The 17,638-nt window shown below is 37.7% G+C and overlaps 3 protein-coding genes and 1 long non-coding RNA gene across 4 annotated transcripts; 2 read left to right on the top strand and 2 right to left on the bottom strand.

Annotated features, from left to right (window-relative positions):
* Nucleotides 1–190: 190 nt before the first annotated feature.
* On the bottom strand, nucleotides 191–5,791 carry rnf167 (ring finger protein 167). Its single transcript, XM_086057815.1, has 10 exons — nucleotides 5,385–5,791; nucleotides 4,673–4,789; nucleotides 4,495–4,572; nucleotides 4,236–4,373; nucleotides 4,078–4,165; nucleotides 3,901–3,991; nucleotides 3,693–3,798; nucleotides 3,085–3,178; nucleotides 2,472–2,552; nucleotides 191–2,284 (listed from the first exon to the last, which is right to left on the bottom strand). The coding sequence occupies exons 2-10, from the start codon at nucleotides 4,772–4,774 to the stop codon at nucleotides 1,863–1,865; spliced, it is 1,200 nt and encodes a 399-aa protein (XP_085913941.1). The 5' UTR covers nucleotides 4,775–4,789; nucleotides 5,385–5,791; the 3' UTR covers nucleotides 191–1,862.
* A 1,772-nt stretch (nucleotides 5,792–7,563) lies between these two features.
* Nucleotides 7,564–15,336, bottom strand: LOC147160984 (uncharacterized). Its single transcript, XR_015097401.1, has 3 exons — nucleotides 15,320–15,336; nucleotides 7,754–7,872; nucleotides 7,564–7,684 (listed from the first exon to the last, which is right to left on the bottom strand). It is a non-coding gene; the product is annotated as an uncharacterized LOC147160984 (long non-coding RNA).
* On the top strand, nucleotides 10,209–11,379 carry LOC147160985 (olfactory receptor 52Z1P-like). The gene has a single exon (XM_086099046.1). The coding sequence runs from the start codon at nucleotides 10,212–10,214 to the stop codon at nucleotides 11,196–11,198; it is 987 nt and encodes a 328-aa protein (XP_085955172.1). The 5' UTR covers nucleotides 10,209–10,211; the 3' UTR covers nucleotides 11,199–11,379.
* Nucleotides 15,131–16,739, top strand: LOC147160983 (olfactory receptor 52Z1P-like). The gene is made up of 2 exons (XM_086098642.1): nucleotides 15,131–15,248; nucleotides 15,346–16,739. Exon 2 carries the CDS (start codon nucleotides 15,357–15,359, stop codon nucleotides 16,317–16,319), a length of 963 nt encoding a protein of 320 aa, XP_085954768.1. The 5' UTR covers nucleotides 15,131–15,248; nucleotides 15,346–15,356; the 3' UTR covers nucleotides 16,320–16,739.
* The last annotated feature ends 899 nt before the right edge of the window (nucleotides 16,740–17,638 follow it).

Here is a 17,638-nt window from a genome sequence, read left to right as displayed (position 1 = left end):
CAGACCAAACCAGTAACTGAATCATAATCAACTCAATGATCTCATGTTTGTGAATTTTCTGCAGAAATGGGAATTAAAATTTTTTTATCTAGCTGATTCACCAATTCATCACAAAAAAATGAAACAATCAATTATTAAAATAATAGTCATAAGGCTGAATTTTTAAAAATGGCAATAATCACACTGGAAATTGTACACATTTTCAATTTAATCTTCCATTGATCAGGCATTAAATTGCTGCTTCCCATTGACATCCTCAGCATCGTCACATTTTCATCGTACACTGTACTTATACTCGCCATTTTAAAAGCATTGAAGTCTGACAGGTACACATTCTAAAGTAAAAGACAGAAAATGTGGAATTTGGAGATTCACCTGTTAAAATTAACATTATTAAAAGGAAAGCGGATATATTGCTGCAGTAGACCTTATGAACAAACAAGAACGTCACTCAAAGTGAGTTGGAGATGGTTAAACTGTGGTACATGACATTTAAATGATCAAACAAATATCTAAATATGTGAGTCAATCAAATGGAAACATCTGAATTTAATGTTTTATGACGGGGGCACAAACTAGCAATATACAGTTCTACAAACTCAAACATCAAAAAGAAATGAAATAGAATCACTCCCCTTAAAATATATTGCAGCTGTGGCTAGGATCTCAGATAGTGAAAAAAGTACATTATTTACACTATCAAACAAAGCAATCTGAAGGGGGCGGGGGGGGGGGGGGTTACTTTAAAATTGTAAATAATAAACAGCACAGCCCACCCCACCCAGAACAATGTAAGGGAACATGACACAAAATGTCTTGTGTGCAAATTAAGTATGACTAACACTATTCATTACTCACATTTAAGGAAGTGAAGAACACCTCTACTTCATTTTTTTTTAAATGCTGTACAAAGAAAATACACTTAAGAAAAACTTGGAGTGTGACCCATCAGTTTAACATAAAACGCATGTACATGTACATGAAGGCCGAATTAAGGCAACGTTTTTTTCTAAATCCACTAACTTAAAAGAGCTTCCAAGTTCCAACCACAAAGGAATTACAAAAATAGTAAGTGCCGTTATGAAGAAACGCTGACAAGCGGCCGCGCCCATGGAAAAATTTTGTCAAGCGTGTTACCATTACTGTATTATCTATCATGCACGAGGGCCATCACAGTTTTCTTTGCGAGTGAGCAGCTTTGCTTTTCCTCTTATGTGCAAGTATGCATCAAAAAATGTACTTAATGGTCCATATCATAAACAAGAAGGTGGGAGTGTGTGTGTGTGTGTGTGGGGGGGGGGGGGGGTGTTATTTGATACACTAATTTTGATCAATATCTCACTTTGCAACCTCATAACCCATCAATTGTGACCACAAAATCTATCACTACAAATTGGAATATCTTTAAAGCTAAACAACAATTTTTTTTAAAACTCTGGTTTTGATCATCAACAATATAAATGTTGCAGAACAGTGTAACTATATACAGTGCAAATTTTAGTGTGAGTTTGAGAAAATCAATAATATGCATCAAGACACACAAACAGGACGGAATAATGTGTAAAGGAATCAGGATGCAGACAAGAGCATGTGTCTTTGCTTCTATTGACGCGGATACGCGCTCGGTATTCATTCGACCTGTGGCTATCACAAAGTCGTTCTTTTGATCCTTATGCGTGTGCAGGCTCAGACTTGTAATGATGATGATTAGTCAAACTGATCAATTTGTGTGATAGGAATGACCAGTGTGTGGATAAAACAGAAAAAAAAGTACTTTTTAGTAGTATGTTAAACAACAAGAACAGCAAAGCTAGCGACAAAAAAGGCCCTTTTCATGTTTCGTCGTGTCGACGTTCCAGCCCTCAGATGTGCACTGCGCCCCTACCGATCAGCTGAGCGGTGTCGTCCTCAACTTGCCGCTCATCTTCTGTGTCATTGCTTTCGGAGTCTGTGTCCTCCTGGGGGGAATAGTAGTCTTCGTAACCCAGGACCGGGGAGTCGTCGTCGTGAGCCGGCGAGACGATGCACTGAGCGGTGGTCACCGTAGTGGCGGAATACGCCCCCGAGCCCCCAGAAGGAGAGCCCTGGTTGGATGCGCGGAGCAGAGGGGTACGCTCCGAGTCGGCCTCGCCCTCCGTCCCTGCTTCTTCTCCCCGGCCTCCGGGTTCCGACTCGGACTCGGACTCGGAGTGCTCGGGGTTGCTGCGGGTGACTCGTTGTTTGCATACGGGGCACGTCTTCTTGGTCTGGGTCAGCCACGGGTCCACACACTTGCAGTGGTAGGCTGAAGAGAAAATATTTCACTTTGAGCCAGCACTTAATTTACCTAAAATAATGATTAACCCCCCAATATGTTTTATTTGATTTGTTATACAAAAAAATGATTCAAGCATGTGCCAATCGTTGTTTATCCAGCGACAATCTATAAAATCAATTAAAAAAAAAAAATATATATATATATATATATATACCATGCGAACAGGGTAAAACCCGCAGTTTGTCTCCTTCTTCATACTCGTCTAAGCATATGGCACACACATCATAGTCATCACCTGGAATAAGAAAGAAAAAAGTATTAGATCTTTTATTAATTAATTTTAATTAAAAGGGAAATTTAATCCGTACATTTTCTTTCGCAATATGTCTAAATATGGCATTCAGATGGATATTGCACTTGTGGAATATGAATTAAACAGCAAAATCCGCCTGTTTTTATCCAGTTCTTGGGGCATCCATTTTGACACTTGCTGTCCACAGAAAATGGCATCGCAGTTGCTCGGGGCTAAGGTAACGAACGATGATTGCTCACTTGTTTTATGGGTTTGGTCATGTGACATTCGCAAACCGAGCTGTGATTGGTCGCTAAGTAACTGTGATGTCATCTTCATTCGACAGCAAGTGGCAAAATGGCCGCCTCATGAGATTGATTAAAACGGGTGGATTTTGCTGCTTAATTTATATTCCACAAACACAATACTGTATTCATCCGAATGCTGAGTTTAGACTAGTGGGAATGCATATTATCGTAAAGAAAGTTTTTCGGTTTACTTCCTCTTTAAAACATATTTGTTTTTCGTTTTTTACCTTTATTGAATTTGTGAGTAGGAATCCGCTTCAGTTGTTCCTTGGACAAGCGGTTTTTCCTCAGCCTTTTTCTGTGCTGTGTGCAGCGTATAACCTGAAAAACAACATTTTACAGACGCTTTGATAATGCAACCAGAAATGGGATGTGTTGTGTTCAGCGGGAGGATGGCAGGCAAAAGGTGTGTATAAGGAATAATAATAATAATAATAATGCATTCAATTTATATAGCGCTTTTTTGGACACTAAAAAGACGCTTCACAGTAGTTGCATTATTCATGCGCTCACACATTCGCACTCTGGTGGCAGTGCTGGGGCAGGCTGACGGAAGCGAGGCTGTCAGTGTGCGCCTACGGCCCCTCCGACCACCACCACCAAACATTCGCACCTTCCGTACACCAGTGTGAGTAGCACTGGAGTCAATGCGTGTGAAGTGCCTTGCCCCAAGGACACAACGACAGATGACTTGGGGAGAGCGGGGATCGAACAGCCGACCGTCTGGTTACTGAACGACCGTCTGGACACCCCGAGCCACGGCCGCCACGAATACCGACTTCATCGTGTGTGGGATCAGCTAGCAGATAAAGAACTTCGAAGTGATGATACTCACCAAGATAATAAACATTACAAGGATGATCATGCCAACCACCCCGGTGAAGGGAATCAGGTAGTATGAAAGCGGGAAAGCAAATTCTGGCTTCAGAATCACATAGGCTCTGGAATTTAGAGTAATAAGGAATTAAAACCACACTGCATCAAGACCCCATAAAAAAAACAGGCATTATTTTGTCTTTCATATGTATTTTTACAATCTGTACCCTTGGTCTGGAATTATGAAACTCTTGAGGACTTGTGAGGCATAGTAGCTGGTAAACACTGAGGGGATGTCAATCTCCTCTGCGATAGTATCTAAAAGTACCCCAAAAAAAAAAGAAAGACTGAGAAATAATAAGCTTCATCAATACAATAAGCCTATCAATCCGTTAGCTGCTTACCATTGCTGTAGTTCATATTGAGCAAAGAGTCCGAGTACATGTTGTGAACGATTGCAGCACTGTACCCAGCTTGCTGCGCATGCAGGACCTGTAAAAAGTGTCCCTCGTGTTAATTAAAGAAAGAATCTCATGCCCGTACAACTAGAACCATGACTGACCTTTCGATCAAAATTGCAATCATAGCGTCTGATGAGGGCTATGAATTTGGTGGCGTTGGCGTCATAAAATGGTGGCAGTGGAGGAGGAGGGTCGATTGTTGCACAGGCATTAAGAGGACGGGACACTACCAAGACTCCCTATGAGATCAAGACAAATTTGATATTAAACCGATGTTTTCCAAACATTATTGAACCAGACTACTTCATATTTTACGTTAAAAAACTAAAATGGTGGATACACACACACAAATTTCCTCACCATGATTCCTTCCTTAGGAAGTGGCGATCCAAACAATGCCGGTAGATCCTCAAACAGCATAGTCATATTTCTATAATGCTGCAAAAACAAAACACGAGGTGATATCCAGGTGCTTTTGATGAATCACACACAGGCAAAAGTATGTGTGCTGATGCAGAACAGCATTACCGGTACTTACTGCATAGATATATGCATGCGTGGGCGAGGATGCCAAGCAGCAGAAAGTGATGGAAAGAAGAGTGAACCGCACTCCCATCCACCACATACTTTGCTGAACCATCCTTTGATAGTTGTACTAAAATGAGAGGAAAAAACATTAGGGAATACGTTCAAGAAAAAAAAAGAAAAAAGATCAAGTTTAAAGATCAGTTTGGTTGTAACACTGTAATAAAATATTTGGGTGATTGTTTGAAATGGCAAGTTAGGATCAAACAAACGAAAACAAATTAACTTGCTTAAACTTATACATTTTCGTTGTTATTCAATTATGCACATTTGGAAATACTTGACGTCACGGAATATGGTGTTTTGGCTGCCAACAGGAAGTGCAATGCTACCCACAAATTCACGTAAGGAAAAAATAAAAATAAAAACAAACAAAATTAAAAAAAGAAAATAAGCCATGGCTTCTACTCGTCAGCCCTTCTTTCGGATGTCAATGTTGCAAATGATGCGATGTGATCGATGTAACCTGTAATAATGTGTCCGAAAAGAAAAAATGAATACAACAATAAAACAAAAACTTTAGTTTCAACATTGAACTCGCCGGGTTGCCAATTATGCGTCCAAACTAAAAAAAATAAAAATAAAACACAAAAAACAACATCCATTTCGTGTATTTTTACCCAAACACAGGAAGTGGTTAGCATTGTGGCTAGTTAGCTACTTACCTCGATAACTTGTTAATGTCACGGCTCCGCTCAAATGGGTCCCACTTTTCCCCTTTGTTTATTCACATATCAATGTGTAAAATCAGTGTTACTTGACAATCCAGTAGCGGAGGTCTTGTCCGTGTACGGGAAAACGGCAGCCAAGGAGGATTAGCGCATAGCCGATGCGCGATTTGTGTTATGGTAAATTGTTAGATAACAGTTAAATCCTCTACGCGACAAAGTAGCCTATGTCTACGATACAGCACGTACGAGTATACAATTGGGAGAATATATTAGGACGACTTGTTCATCTGTCGTAAAGACGAAAAGATTGCTCGGTTGTGGAAAGTTGCGATCACTTGCTACTTGGTTTGTTTGTTATTGCGGGTTCGCTTCTGCCTCGGCTCTTCTTTGTGCTAACATTACAAGTTGGGTCACGCAACCAACGTGCACCACAGCGCCACTAACGGATATATGTGGAAACGGCAACTGTGACCCTGAATCATCTTCTGTATTAAATTATATTTAAAGTGAAAGGAAATACTAGGCCTGGCAGATTAATGATTACGTACAATAAGTAAATAACCTAGGGGTTATCACAGATGCCTCACAGTTCTGAGGTTCGAGGTTTAACCCTCCTGCGTTTGCAAGTTCTGTCTGACTGTGTTTGTGTATGTCTTTTTTTTTATAGACTTTTTTTTTTTGTCCACATATATAAATGTGTGAAAGTTTGTTTGTCTATATGTGCCCTGTGACTGGCTCGCGACCAGGCTAGGGTGACTTTTGGAACTGTTAATAATTCCCTCCACCTTTTTTTAAGGTTTCAGTTAAATCTGAAGAAAACATTCCTCAAGCCAGGATGCTGCAACTAACATGCTTCACTTATTGCCCTGCGATTGGCTGGCAACCAGTTCAGGGTGTACCCCGCCTACTGCCCGAAGCCAGCTGGGATAGGCTCCAGACCCGCGACCCTTGTGAGGACTAAGCGGTTAGGAAAATGGATGGCTGGATTTTTATTTTATTTTATTTTATTTTATTTTATTTTATTTTATTTTATTTTATTTTATTTTATTTTATTTTATTTTTTATCAGAGGTGATGAGCAGTGTTTTGGAATTGTGGAATTATGGCCAAAAAGTTAAATATTGGCTTCATCGGACCATAAAACTTTTTCCCACATGCATTTGTAAGATTTTGTGTTTTTGAAATATTTTGAAGTCAAAAATGAACTTTCAGGCCACATTTAAGGTATAATGTGCGTTGCGGTGCAAACACGACCGATTGAATTATGAACAGTTTCAATACCAGTCAGTGTTACAAAACCTTAAAGCTATTTGCCAATTTAAAAAAAAAACGTACACACTTTAAAGTGGTAGCAGGTGTGTACTGATTCCCATTTAACATAGGTTTGAATGTGATTGGTTAACTCTAAACACAGCCACATCCCATTTTATAAGAGGGTGTGCACACTTGTGCAACCATTTTATGTCAGTTGTTCCCATCCTGAAAAAAATGTCCACTGAAACCAACCTACAAATTTACACAACTGTTTTACGCTTACTTATTAAAATGACACTTGGTAAACAGGCCTGTTAGATCATTTAGGATATTTCAGTTACACATTCTTCCAAACAATCTGGTTAATCGTTACAGTACAGTGGAAAGCAGGATTGTCTGAGAATGTGTTTTCTTTGCACGGCCTATTATGAAAGCTAGCATGACTTACATTATCTTCCAGACTGAGGATGCTCAACATTTCTGCACTCAAGTCGTAAAAACGAGATGCAAGCCAATGCAAAGCTTTTACAAAGATAATATTTAGCGATTTTAATTCACACAGTTTTGTTTTTTTAATTTAGCCACACAAATGGGTATTTTGTACCGTCACTACCTTTTTTTTTCCTGGTAATCCAAAAGAAAACAATTAAATCAAGCAAGCAGTGATGTTCAATGCCATATTTTACTCCATGTCAACAGTTTGAGCCAAGTTAGAACACAGCAAAAAGCTACAGCAAGTTAATACAAGGATCATAACTGTGAAATGTTCTCCTCATGGCCTCCCTGGCTCGTATCCAATCCGACAGCGCTCATAGGAAATGAGACACGCAGCATCTAGAAGTTAAAAAGAGAAATAACATTTGATCTTTTATGAACAAGTACAAGTCCACGTTTTCGGGATTGGGAAGAGCATCACTCACAGGAAGCCTTTTCCGCAACCCAGAGGTCCAAAGAATAGCTCTGTTGGTAGACAAACTTTTCTACAAACTCCTTTCAAGCTGGGGCAGGACCATGGGAAGGAGGCAGCCTCATTATCAACAACTGAAATCACACAGATGCTTCATATTTAAGTCGCAAAAGCAAACAAAATGGGAAGAGACGTGCACTTACCATTTAGCAGTAAGACAAACAAGAGGGTCCAAATCACCACACGGTAACAAGACATGGTCCGTTCTTGCGGATGTTTTGCTCTGAAATGAGGATTGGTCAGGGTTTGGCTGTGTTTTGTTCTAAGGGGAGGAATAACAGTAATAAGAAGCAGCAAACTGATCATTTGAGTAAATGATCAGCATCCCTCGACAACATGCTTTTCTTAATCTAATTTAAAGAAACAAGACAACTGCAGCCATCTTGTGACGATGTCATGAGACAAAAATTACCAATTTGGCATACATATTTTTATATACATATTTATATATAAATATATATATATACATGTATATACACAGTATATATACTGTATGTATATATATATATATATATATATATATATGAATCAATTAAACGGTATTAAAAGTATCACAAAGAAATAAAAGCTATGAAAGATTCCAGTTATTTTGCTCGGTTCAAAGATCACTGGCCTTTGGAGACAGTTTCATCGATGTTACATCAGCTGTCTCCAAAGGGAGCCCAACTTTTGTTTTCAAGCCATCCATCACTTTTATTCTCCAGGCGGTGTCCAACACACTGGGGGCTAATTGCCTTCAAGAGGAGTGAAAACACAGTTGACTAATAGGCCCTAATGAGCATGTTGAAACTGTATCATGTGTGCAGGAAATAGCGAGTCATCAAACAAATACAGCATCACTGTAATCATTAAAGATTCTTACTTTATGAAATCATTACATTCTTAACGAAAAGTTGACTTCACATAGTTTTTCACTTTCATATGCAAAAACTCAAAATTTGAGGTATACATGAGTTGCGTATTTAGAGGTTTTTAGTTAGTGTACTACTGAATGATTAGACTTTGTCACTCAGGCCTGTGTCCTCCCCTTGTATGCAGAAAGCTAAAAACTAAAACTAAAGAGCATAACCTCATCAATTAGTTTCATTAAATTGTCGATTCCCCATCGCAGAGATTTTGTGTGTGTGTGAGCAAAGCACAGATGATAACATATATTGATAATAATGTGACATGTCAGCAATTCAATTCAATTCTGGCCTGAACGGACCACCGCGGTAAACTACTAGGGCCAACTTATTAGCTAGCCATTGGCAATTTTACTTACCCTACTAACTATGCTTTCTATTTACATCAGTCTGTAATTCATTGCCTAAATACTTAAATACCAGTTATTTCTTTAACTTAAGATTCATATCTGTCTGCAAAACCACCATGCATTGCATTGTATACGACAGTTGAAACGCATATGGCGGTTAGCGTAGCATCTAGCTTCTTTGCGCTCTTATCACGGAAGATAATAGCCTTCGATCGCCGCTCATAGTTTTAAATAGGGCGGGGGGGGGGGGGTCGCTGTCTTTGTTTGTAGCGGACATTGAGTTTAAGTAACTGTGTCCAATTCTCAGCAATTCGTCTTGTATTTGTATTTATTCATTTTAGTAGTCAACCTTAAACATTTCTTGACAATAATGTGTTATATGTGACCTCACTAGCTTAAACCTGACATTCTGATTATTATTACATTTGTGGAATATGGGTTATGAAGCAAAATCCAGCCGTTTTTATCCATCTTAGGTGGCGGCCATTTTGCCACTTGCACTTGCATGTTGCTCAGGTCTCAGGCAATGACCAATCACAGCTCACCTGTTTTTTTCAAGCTGAGCTGTGATTGGTTGTGATCTGAGAGCTGAGCAACATTGATGTCATCTTCAGTCGACAGTGACAAAATGGCCGCCACCTGAGATGGATAAAAACGGCTGGATTTTGCTGCTTAAATTATATTCCACTAACACAATATTAACCAGAATACCATATTTAGCCTTGCGGGGCTGCATAGAACATATTATTGTCAATAATTCTATTAATATAATTACATTATTTACTATATTTTGTTACTTATTATTGTATTATTTACTATTATTTTATCTTTTGTTTTGCTAAGTGGCTGGACTCGTTCGTAGTTTAGATTTTTTGAGAAAAAAAAAATTAAATTGACCAAATTCTGATGTGAGTGAGCTTAGTTGTTTCATGACTATAACTACTCAGATATTCTGTATTTCCATCCACAGCCGGATATGAGAAAATGGTATGATTTTGTGTGTTCCAAAAATGATTTGTGGCAGATATTGTGATACAGTAGATATTGTTGCACAGTAACCCAAGAATAGTGTAAACCAAGCTCTCATGCAGGAAAGATGTGTGGAGGAAGCTTGGGGATTAAGGCACCATAGTAACAAGAATCCAGCCATGTGCCAGAATCGACAACGAACCAAGCCCACCTCGAGTAAGCTTAAAAAGACGTCCTTGCACAGGACATGTTCGGTGGAGCGGACGATATCCACCACAGGTATGCCGAACCATGACAATATCTAGAAGCTACTGCAGTCTACTTAGCTTATGCTGTATTTAAATAGTTGACCATTTCTCTTTCAAGTTTCTTTCAGAATGGAGAACAGCACGACGCTAACGTTCACCTTGACGGCGTACGCAGCCCTGGCGAGCCACAAACACGTGTTCTTTTTTCTTTTCTTCTTGCTTTATGTTGCTACTACGATCCTAAATGTACTGTTGGTCTCCGTCATTCACCAAAACAAACAGCTGCACCAACCCATGAATATTTTTGCATGTATGTTATGTCTCATGGAGATGTACGGCAGCAGCGCGCTATTGATTCCGGTTATGATCATCCTCCTGTCAAAGACACACGAGATTAGTGTCAACTCGTGCATTAGTCAAGTCTACTTCCTGCACACGTACGCGACTTCGCAGTTTGCCATACTAGCTCTTATGAGTTACGACCGCTTTGTCGCCATCTGTTACCCGCTGCACTACCACACCATCATGACCCCTGCAAAGGTCACGACACTGATTGCAGTTGTGGGTCTTTATCCATTCGTTGGATTTGCGTGTTTTTTCAGTCTCACTCTGCAGCTGAGTTTTTGTGGACGAGTCATCCCGAAGTTATATTGTGTCAACATGGAACTGGTCAGAAACGCTTGTTTCATTCCACCCTATATAGGTACGGCCGGACTTGCGCTTATGTTAGTGTTTAACGCCCCTCAGCTCGTTATGATTTTTTTCTCCTATGGACAAATAATAAGAGTTACTAAAAAACTATCAAAATCTTCTCAAGTTAAAACTCTTAAAACGTGTGTGCCGCATTTATGTTCTGTTTTAAATTTTTCCATAGCCTGTTTTTTTGAAATTGCCCAGAATAGGTTCGATATGAGTCATGTAGCGATTGAGGCGCGGATCTTCTTGTCAATTTATTTCGCAATCATCCCACCAGTCACCAACCCGGTGCTGTATGGACTCGGAACCTATCTGGTTCGAGTCCATATTATAAAGTTGTGTGTTAAATACAAGATCCTACCAACAAAGATAACAAAAAAGGTAATTGCAATGGATATACAAGCAGCAAATATTATGTAAAAAAAAAAAGAAGAAGAAGAAAACAGCCACTCTTTTACTTATCTTATGAATTGTATCCTGCCTTGTGTGATGATATTCGTGAGCTGCAGTTTCTTTTTTAATTAGTGTTGTAATTTTTTGCTACAGTTTGATATTAATGTGTATACAATATGTCGGTCTCAGATGCGTTGTGGGATTTCTGTACCGCCTCAGGTTACCCTTATCTTGGGGTTTCTGTCTTCATTACATGTTAATGTGCGTATCTATGTATAACGTCTATTTTGCTTTGCAGTTGTTTGCATTTTATGATCTGGAATTTTGTTATTCTAGTTTGTTGTGTCACAAATCGACATGTGTGTTGTTAACTCATCGATATTTATTTCCTCAAGCCTGCCTCTCATCTGAAATAATGACTTTCAGATATAACTCATGCATTTTTAATTTACTTTGTATTTATTGTACGAAACAATATTTTTTTTTTTACCAATGTGAAAACTTTTATTTATGATACACTGGCCACTATATCTTAAATGTTTAAGTTAAAGAATAAATGTATGATTAAAATTGCATTTTGCCTAACTGTCTTCTTTGTATTTTTCAAATGGAATATTAGGTGCATTAATGGATGATATTATACTTGTGATATGCTGCGGAGAAAGAGAGATTGCACCAGACAGAAAATTTACAAGCTAAAATCCCAACACACCTCAGTGTTTATGAGTATGATCCATGAAGTAAGGTCAAGCGACACTGTCTGACAATGAGCATGTTATGTACATAACATGAGGCTACAATACTGTGGTTGAAAGTTAAGCAAATGTTACAAAATGTTACAAAATGTATCGCAGGCAGCTTTCATAATTATTTAACCAAACTGAATTCTTCAATTTGCTTATATCACCTCAGTTCTAGTTTACTTCTGGGTTCATTTCGGCCATTTTAGTCTTGTTCACATCATAACAGCTGTTGCAAGAGTTTTTTCTTCTTCATATTTGTTACATCTTTTTTTAATTTTTTTTTACCAATAAATTATTATAATAAATTATTATTTAATACGTAAGAGAGCTCCATGGCTACAAGTTGTCAGATGAAGACATCCAGTATGCTCATTAGCAGGTTATCCATCCCTTTGGAAGCAATTAGGAACCAGTCAATTAGGACAATGAGACCCGACCCGACTGAATACACAACAACTGGATGATATGTTTGTATGATATTTACAAATATATTTATTTTCTTTAACCTGTCTTTACAGCTCGACTGATTTCCATTCCATGTACAGCACTTTGTATGCAGTTGTTTTGAAGTGCTTTATAAATAAAGTTGAGTTGAGTAAATAATTGTTTACACAGGTTAACATTGATTAATCTCGGGTCAAGAAGGAAATGATAACTAATATTTTAGTATTCATATTCAGGGGTATTAGTGCTGAACAGCTACAGTATTTGAGAGTTAAATTTGTGGCTATTGTTTATTTATTCCCACCGAGTTTGAACGAAAGTGCTATTGATTTTATATTATTTTTAAAGAGGAAGTAAACCCCCCAAAAATATTTCCATTAATATTTTCTATGCAACCCCACTATTCTAAACACAGTATTTTGATAGATGATGCGCTTGTGGAATATAAATAAAGCAGCAAAATCATGTTTGTTTGTTTTTTTAAATTCATCTCAAGGGGCGGCCATTTTGCCACTTGCTATTGACTAAAAATGACATCACAGCTGCTCAGGTATCGGGTAATGACCAATTCACAATTCAGCTTGCAAATGTCACATGACCAAACTCAGACTACAGGTTGTTAAGAGTCCTGAGTTGTGATGTCATTTTTAGGGCACATTCATAAATATGCTCTGGAAGTGCGTGTGTTCGAACGCACCAGTGTATTAATTTAGCAAGACTCAACTCGACTCAGTAGTAATCAATTCACTGGCCCACACAGATAGCTAACATTGCTAGCTAGCCTAACAACAACACCACTTTAAGAAAAAGCGCCCTAAAAAACGCAAGCTTCCGGGGAAAAAAAAGGTTCACTTGAGAAGTCAACAACAACAACATTTATATCTTCTGTCAGGCAATAACCCTCGCATCTTGCTCGTACTTGCTGTGTTGACATAATGGCCGCCACCCTGAAATGGATAAGAACGGGTGGATTTTGTTGCTTAGTTCATATTCCACAAACCGAATATTAATCAGAATGCCAGGTTTAGACTAGTATGAGCACATACAACATATTATTGTTTAAAAAAAAAAAAAGAAAAAAAAAAAAAGAAAAGAGAATAATTTGATTTTGTGTTTGATTAATTTGTGGCGAATGTTGATGATATACATGATAATAAATTATATCAATATATCGTAGTTAAATATTAAACTTTACAAAATAAAAAAAAACAGATTTTCATTATTGAATTTTAACACAATATATGTTTATGTCACTCCAATTAGAGTTTACCTCTGGGTGATTTTGGCTTTTTAAAAAAAATTTTTTTTTTTTTTATGTAGTTCACATGACGTTAGTGGTTACAAGTGTAGTTTTCCATATTTTTTACCAATAGATATCCTGCCACTTTAAGTTATTTAAGCGAGCTCCATAAGTAGTCAGACGATAACATACAGTATGTTCATTAGTAGGTTTCCATCCCTTTGGAAGCAATTAGGAACCAGTCAATTAGGACAATGAGACCCGACCCGACTGAATACACAACAACTGGATGATATGTTTGTATGATATTTACAAATATATTTATTTTCTTTAACCTGTCTTTACAGCATGACTGATTTTCATTCCATGTACAGCACTTTGTATTCAGTTGTTTTGAAGTGCTTTATAAATAAAGTTGAGTTGAGTAAATAATTGTTAACACAGGTTAACATTGATTAATCTCGGGTCAAGAAGGAAATGATAACTAATATTTTAGTATTCATATTCAGGGGTATTAGTGCTGAAAAGCTACAGTATTTGAGAGTTAAATTTGTGGCTATTGTTTATTTATTCCCACCGAGTTTGAATTTAAGTGCTATTGATTTTATATTATTTTTAAAGAGGAAGTAAACCCCCAAAAAATATTTCCATTAATATTTTCTATGCAGTCCCACTATTCTTAAAACAGTATTTTGATAGATGTTGCACTTGTGGAATATAAATAAAGCAGCAAAATCACGTTTTTCTTTTTTTTAATTCATCTCAGGTGGTGGCCATTTTAGCACTTGCTATTGACTAAAAATTACATCACAGCTGCTCAGGTATTGGGTAATGACCAATTCACAATTCAGCTTGCAAATGTCACATGACCAAACTCAGACTACAGGTTGTTAAGAGTCCTGAGTTGTGATGTCATTTTTAGGGCACATTCATAAATACGCTCTGGAAGTGCGTGTGTTCGAACGCACCAGTGTATTATGTTAGCAAGACTCAACTCGACTCAGTAGTAATCAATTCACTAGCCCACACAGCTAGCTAACATTGCTAGCTAGCCTAACAACAACACCACTTTAAGAAAAAGCGCCCTAAAAAACGCAAGCTTCCGGGGGAAAAAAAAGGTTCACTTGAGAAATATCCATGGTCAATGAATGGTCAACAACAACAACATTTATATCTTCTGTCAGGCAATAACCCTCGCATCTTGCTCGTACTTGCTGCGTTGACAGCAAGTTGCAAAATGGCCGCCACCCTGAAATGGATAAAAACGGGTGGATTTTGTCGCTTAGTTCATATTCCACAAACCCAATATTAATCAGAATGCCAGGTTTAGACTAGTATGAGCACATACAACATATTATTGTTTTAAAAAAAAAAGAAAGAAAAGAGAATAGTTTGATTTTGTGTTTGATTAATTTGTGGCGAATGTGATTTATCAGATACAACGCTGGTGTATATCAATGAATCAAGAACAGTGTAAATCATGTGCTCATGCAGAACCTATCAAGGGAGCTCATGGAATGTAACCATAGTAACAGGAATTCGACCATGTGCCAGAATCACCCGAACAGCGAGCCAAGCCCACCTGGAGTAAGCTTAAAAAGACGTCGTTGCGCAGGACATGCTAGGTGGAGGCGGATGACACGTTCACAGGTACTATAACCGCGAGTCATGACAATATAGACGTTACTGCAGTCTACTTGTACTATATTGAAATGATTTACCACATTATCACCATTTCTCTTTGAAGTTTCTTTCAGAATGGAGAACAGCACGACGCTAACGTTCACCTTGACGGCGTACGCAGCCCTGGCGAGCCACAAACACGTGTTCTTTTTTCTTTTCTTCTTGCTTTATGTTGCTACTATGTTCCTAAATGTACTGTTGGTCTCCGTCATTCGCCAAAACAAACAGCTGCACCAGCCCATGAATATTTTTGCATGTATGTTATGTCTCAATGAGATGTACGGCAGCAGCGCGCTATTGCTTCCGGTTATGATCACACTCCTGTCAAAGACACACGAGATTAGTGTGAACTCGTGCATTAGTCAAGTCTACTTCCTGCACACGTACGCGACTTCAGAGTTGTGTATATTAGCTCTTCTGGCTTACGACCGCTTTGTCGCCATCTGTTACCCGCTGCACTACCACACCATCATGACCCCTACAAAGGTCACGACACTGATTGCAGTTGTGGGTCTTTATCCATTCGTTGCATTTGCGTGTTTTTTCAGTCTCACTCTGCAGCTGAGTTTTTGTGGACGAGTCATCCCGAAGCTATATTGTGTCAACATGGAACTGGTCAAAAACGCATGTTCAAATGCGTCCCATATACATATCGTTGGGCTTTTGCTGATTGGGTTGTTGGTCTTACCTCAAATGATGATGATTGTTTTCTCCTTTGCGCAGATATTAAGAGTTACGAAGAAATTATCAAAAGATTCTCAAGCGACTGCTCTGAAAACATGCGTGCCTCATTTATGTTCCGTTTTCAATTTCAGCATTGCTACCTTATTTGAAGTTGCCCAGAATAGGTTCAATATGAGTCATGTCGCGATTGAGGCGCGGATCTTCTTGTCAGTTTATTTCGCAATCATCCCACCAGTCACCAACCCGGTGCTGTATGGACTCGGAACCTATCTGGTTCGAATCCATATTATAAAGTTGTGTGTTAAATACAAGATCCTACCAACAAAGACGGCAAAGAGGGTAATTACTACGTAGACTTTCGCTTCTAACATGCAGTAAGATTTCTGTAAAAAAAAAAAAAAAAAAAAGTCAAAACAACCACTTTATATTCATTGCCGTTTCTTTCGTGCTACAATTTGTTTCTACAATTGCATTTATGTGTGAAGGTGTAACTTTCAATTACGAATACAGAATTGATCACCAAGTTGCAGATTGCAGCAGAACATCCCACCGCTGTTATGTTGACAAAAGACTGAGCAATTTGACTGCGCTATTCGTACACAATGACAAAAAGATGTGATGGCATTGGTCATATTGACTTTTGAGAGACGTGCTAAGGATTTTGAGAATCAGGAAGAAGCATTATTTTTTTTTGCTATTTATACTTATTGTTTTGCAAATTTCATTTCTGATCTGAGAAATGAGGAAAACTGTAAGCAGTGTATAAATATCATATTTACCAACGTGAAAATGTCTGTGGATAATTATGTTCATGATTCTGACTAATGAGTGATTAAAATTGCATTTGGTCTTCTTCATTTGTGTCTTTCAAATTGAATATTATGTGCATAAATTAATGACCTTAAACTTGTGTTATGCTGCAAATAAAGAATTACATCATATTATAAATACATGATAATAAATGATATAAATATATCGTAGTTAAATATTAAACTTTACAAAATAAAAATAAAACACAGATTTTCATTATTGAATTTTAACACAATATATGTTTATGTCATTTATGTGATTTTGGCTTATTTTTATTTTTATTTTTTATGTAGTTCACATGACGTTAGTTGTTACAAGTGTAGTTTTCCATATTTTTTTACCAATAGATATCCTGCCACTTTAAGTTATTTAAGCGAGCTCCATAAGTAGTCAGACGATAACATACAGTATGTTCATTAGTAGGTTTCCATCCCTTTGGAAGCAATTAGGAGCCAGTAAATTAGGACAATGAGACACGACCCGACTGAATATTTTTGTATAAGGATACATAATAATAATAATAATAATAATAATGATGATGTAACAATTGATAATGGTGCATGTATTCTTTATGCTCCGCTCCTCGGCTCTGTCATCGTATCATCGTCTGTATTAAACTGCTCCCACGTGCCTGTTGCATTGATGTTAAAAAAATAAAAATATTTTCAATTATGGCCTTATTTTATGTTTTTAATGAAGTACTATATTAGAGAGTGCTATTTATATATATATAAAAAAAAAATACACACACAAAAATGTTGAATTGATGGCAATTTCCATTCATTTCAATGGGGAACGATGACCCAAAATTTTTAGCTCAAAGTACAATTATAAATAAATTATTGATAAATTATTTAAATAAA

The sequence above is a fragment of the Leptonotus elevatus genome, chromosome 16, assembly GCF_054856555.1.
Source record: "Leptonotus elevatus isolate MCC_2025b chromosome 16, RoL_Lele_1.0, whole genome shotgun sequence".
NCBI lineage: Eukaryota > Metazoa > Chordata > Actinopteri > Syngnathiformes > Syngnathidae > Leptonotus > Leptonotus elevatus.
This window is presented reverse-complemented; position numbering and strand designations above follow the sequence as displayed.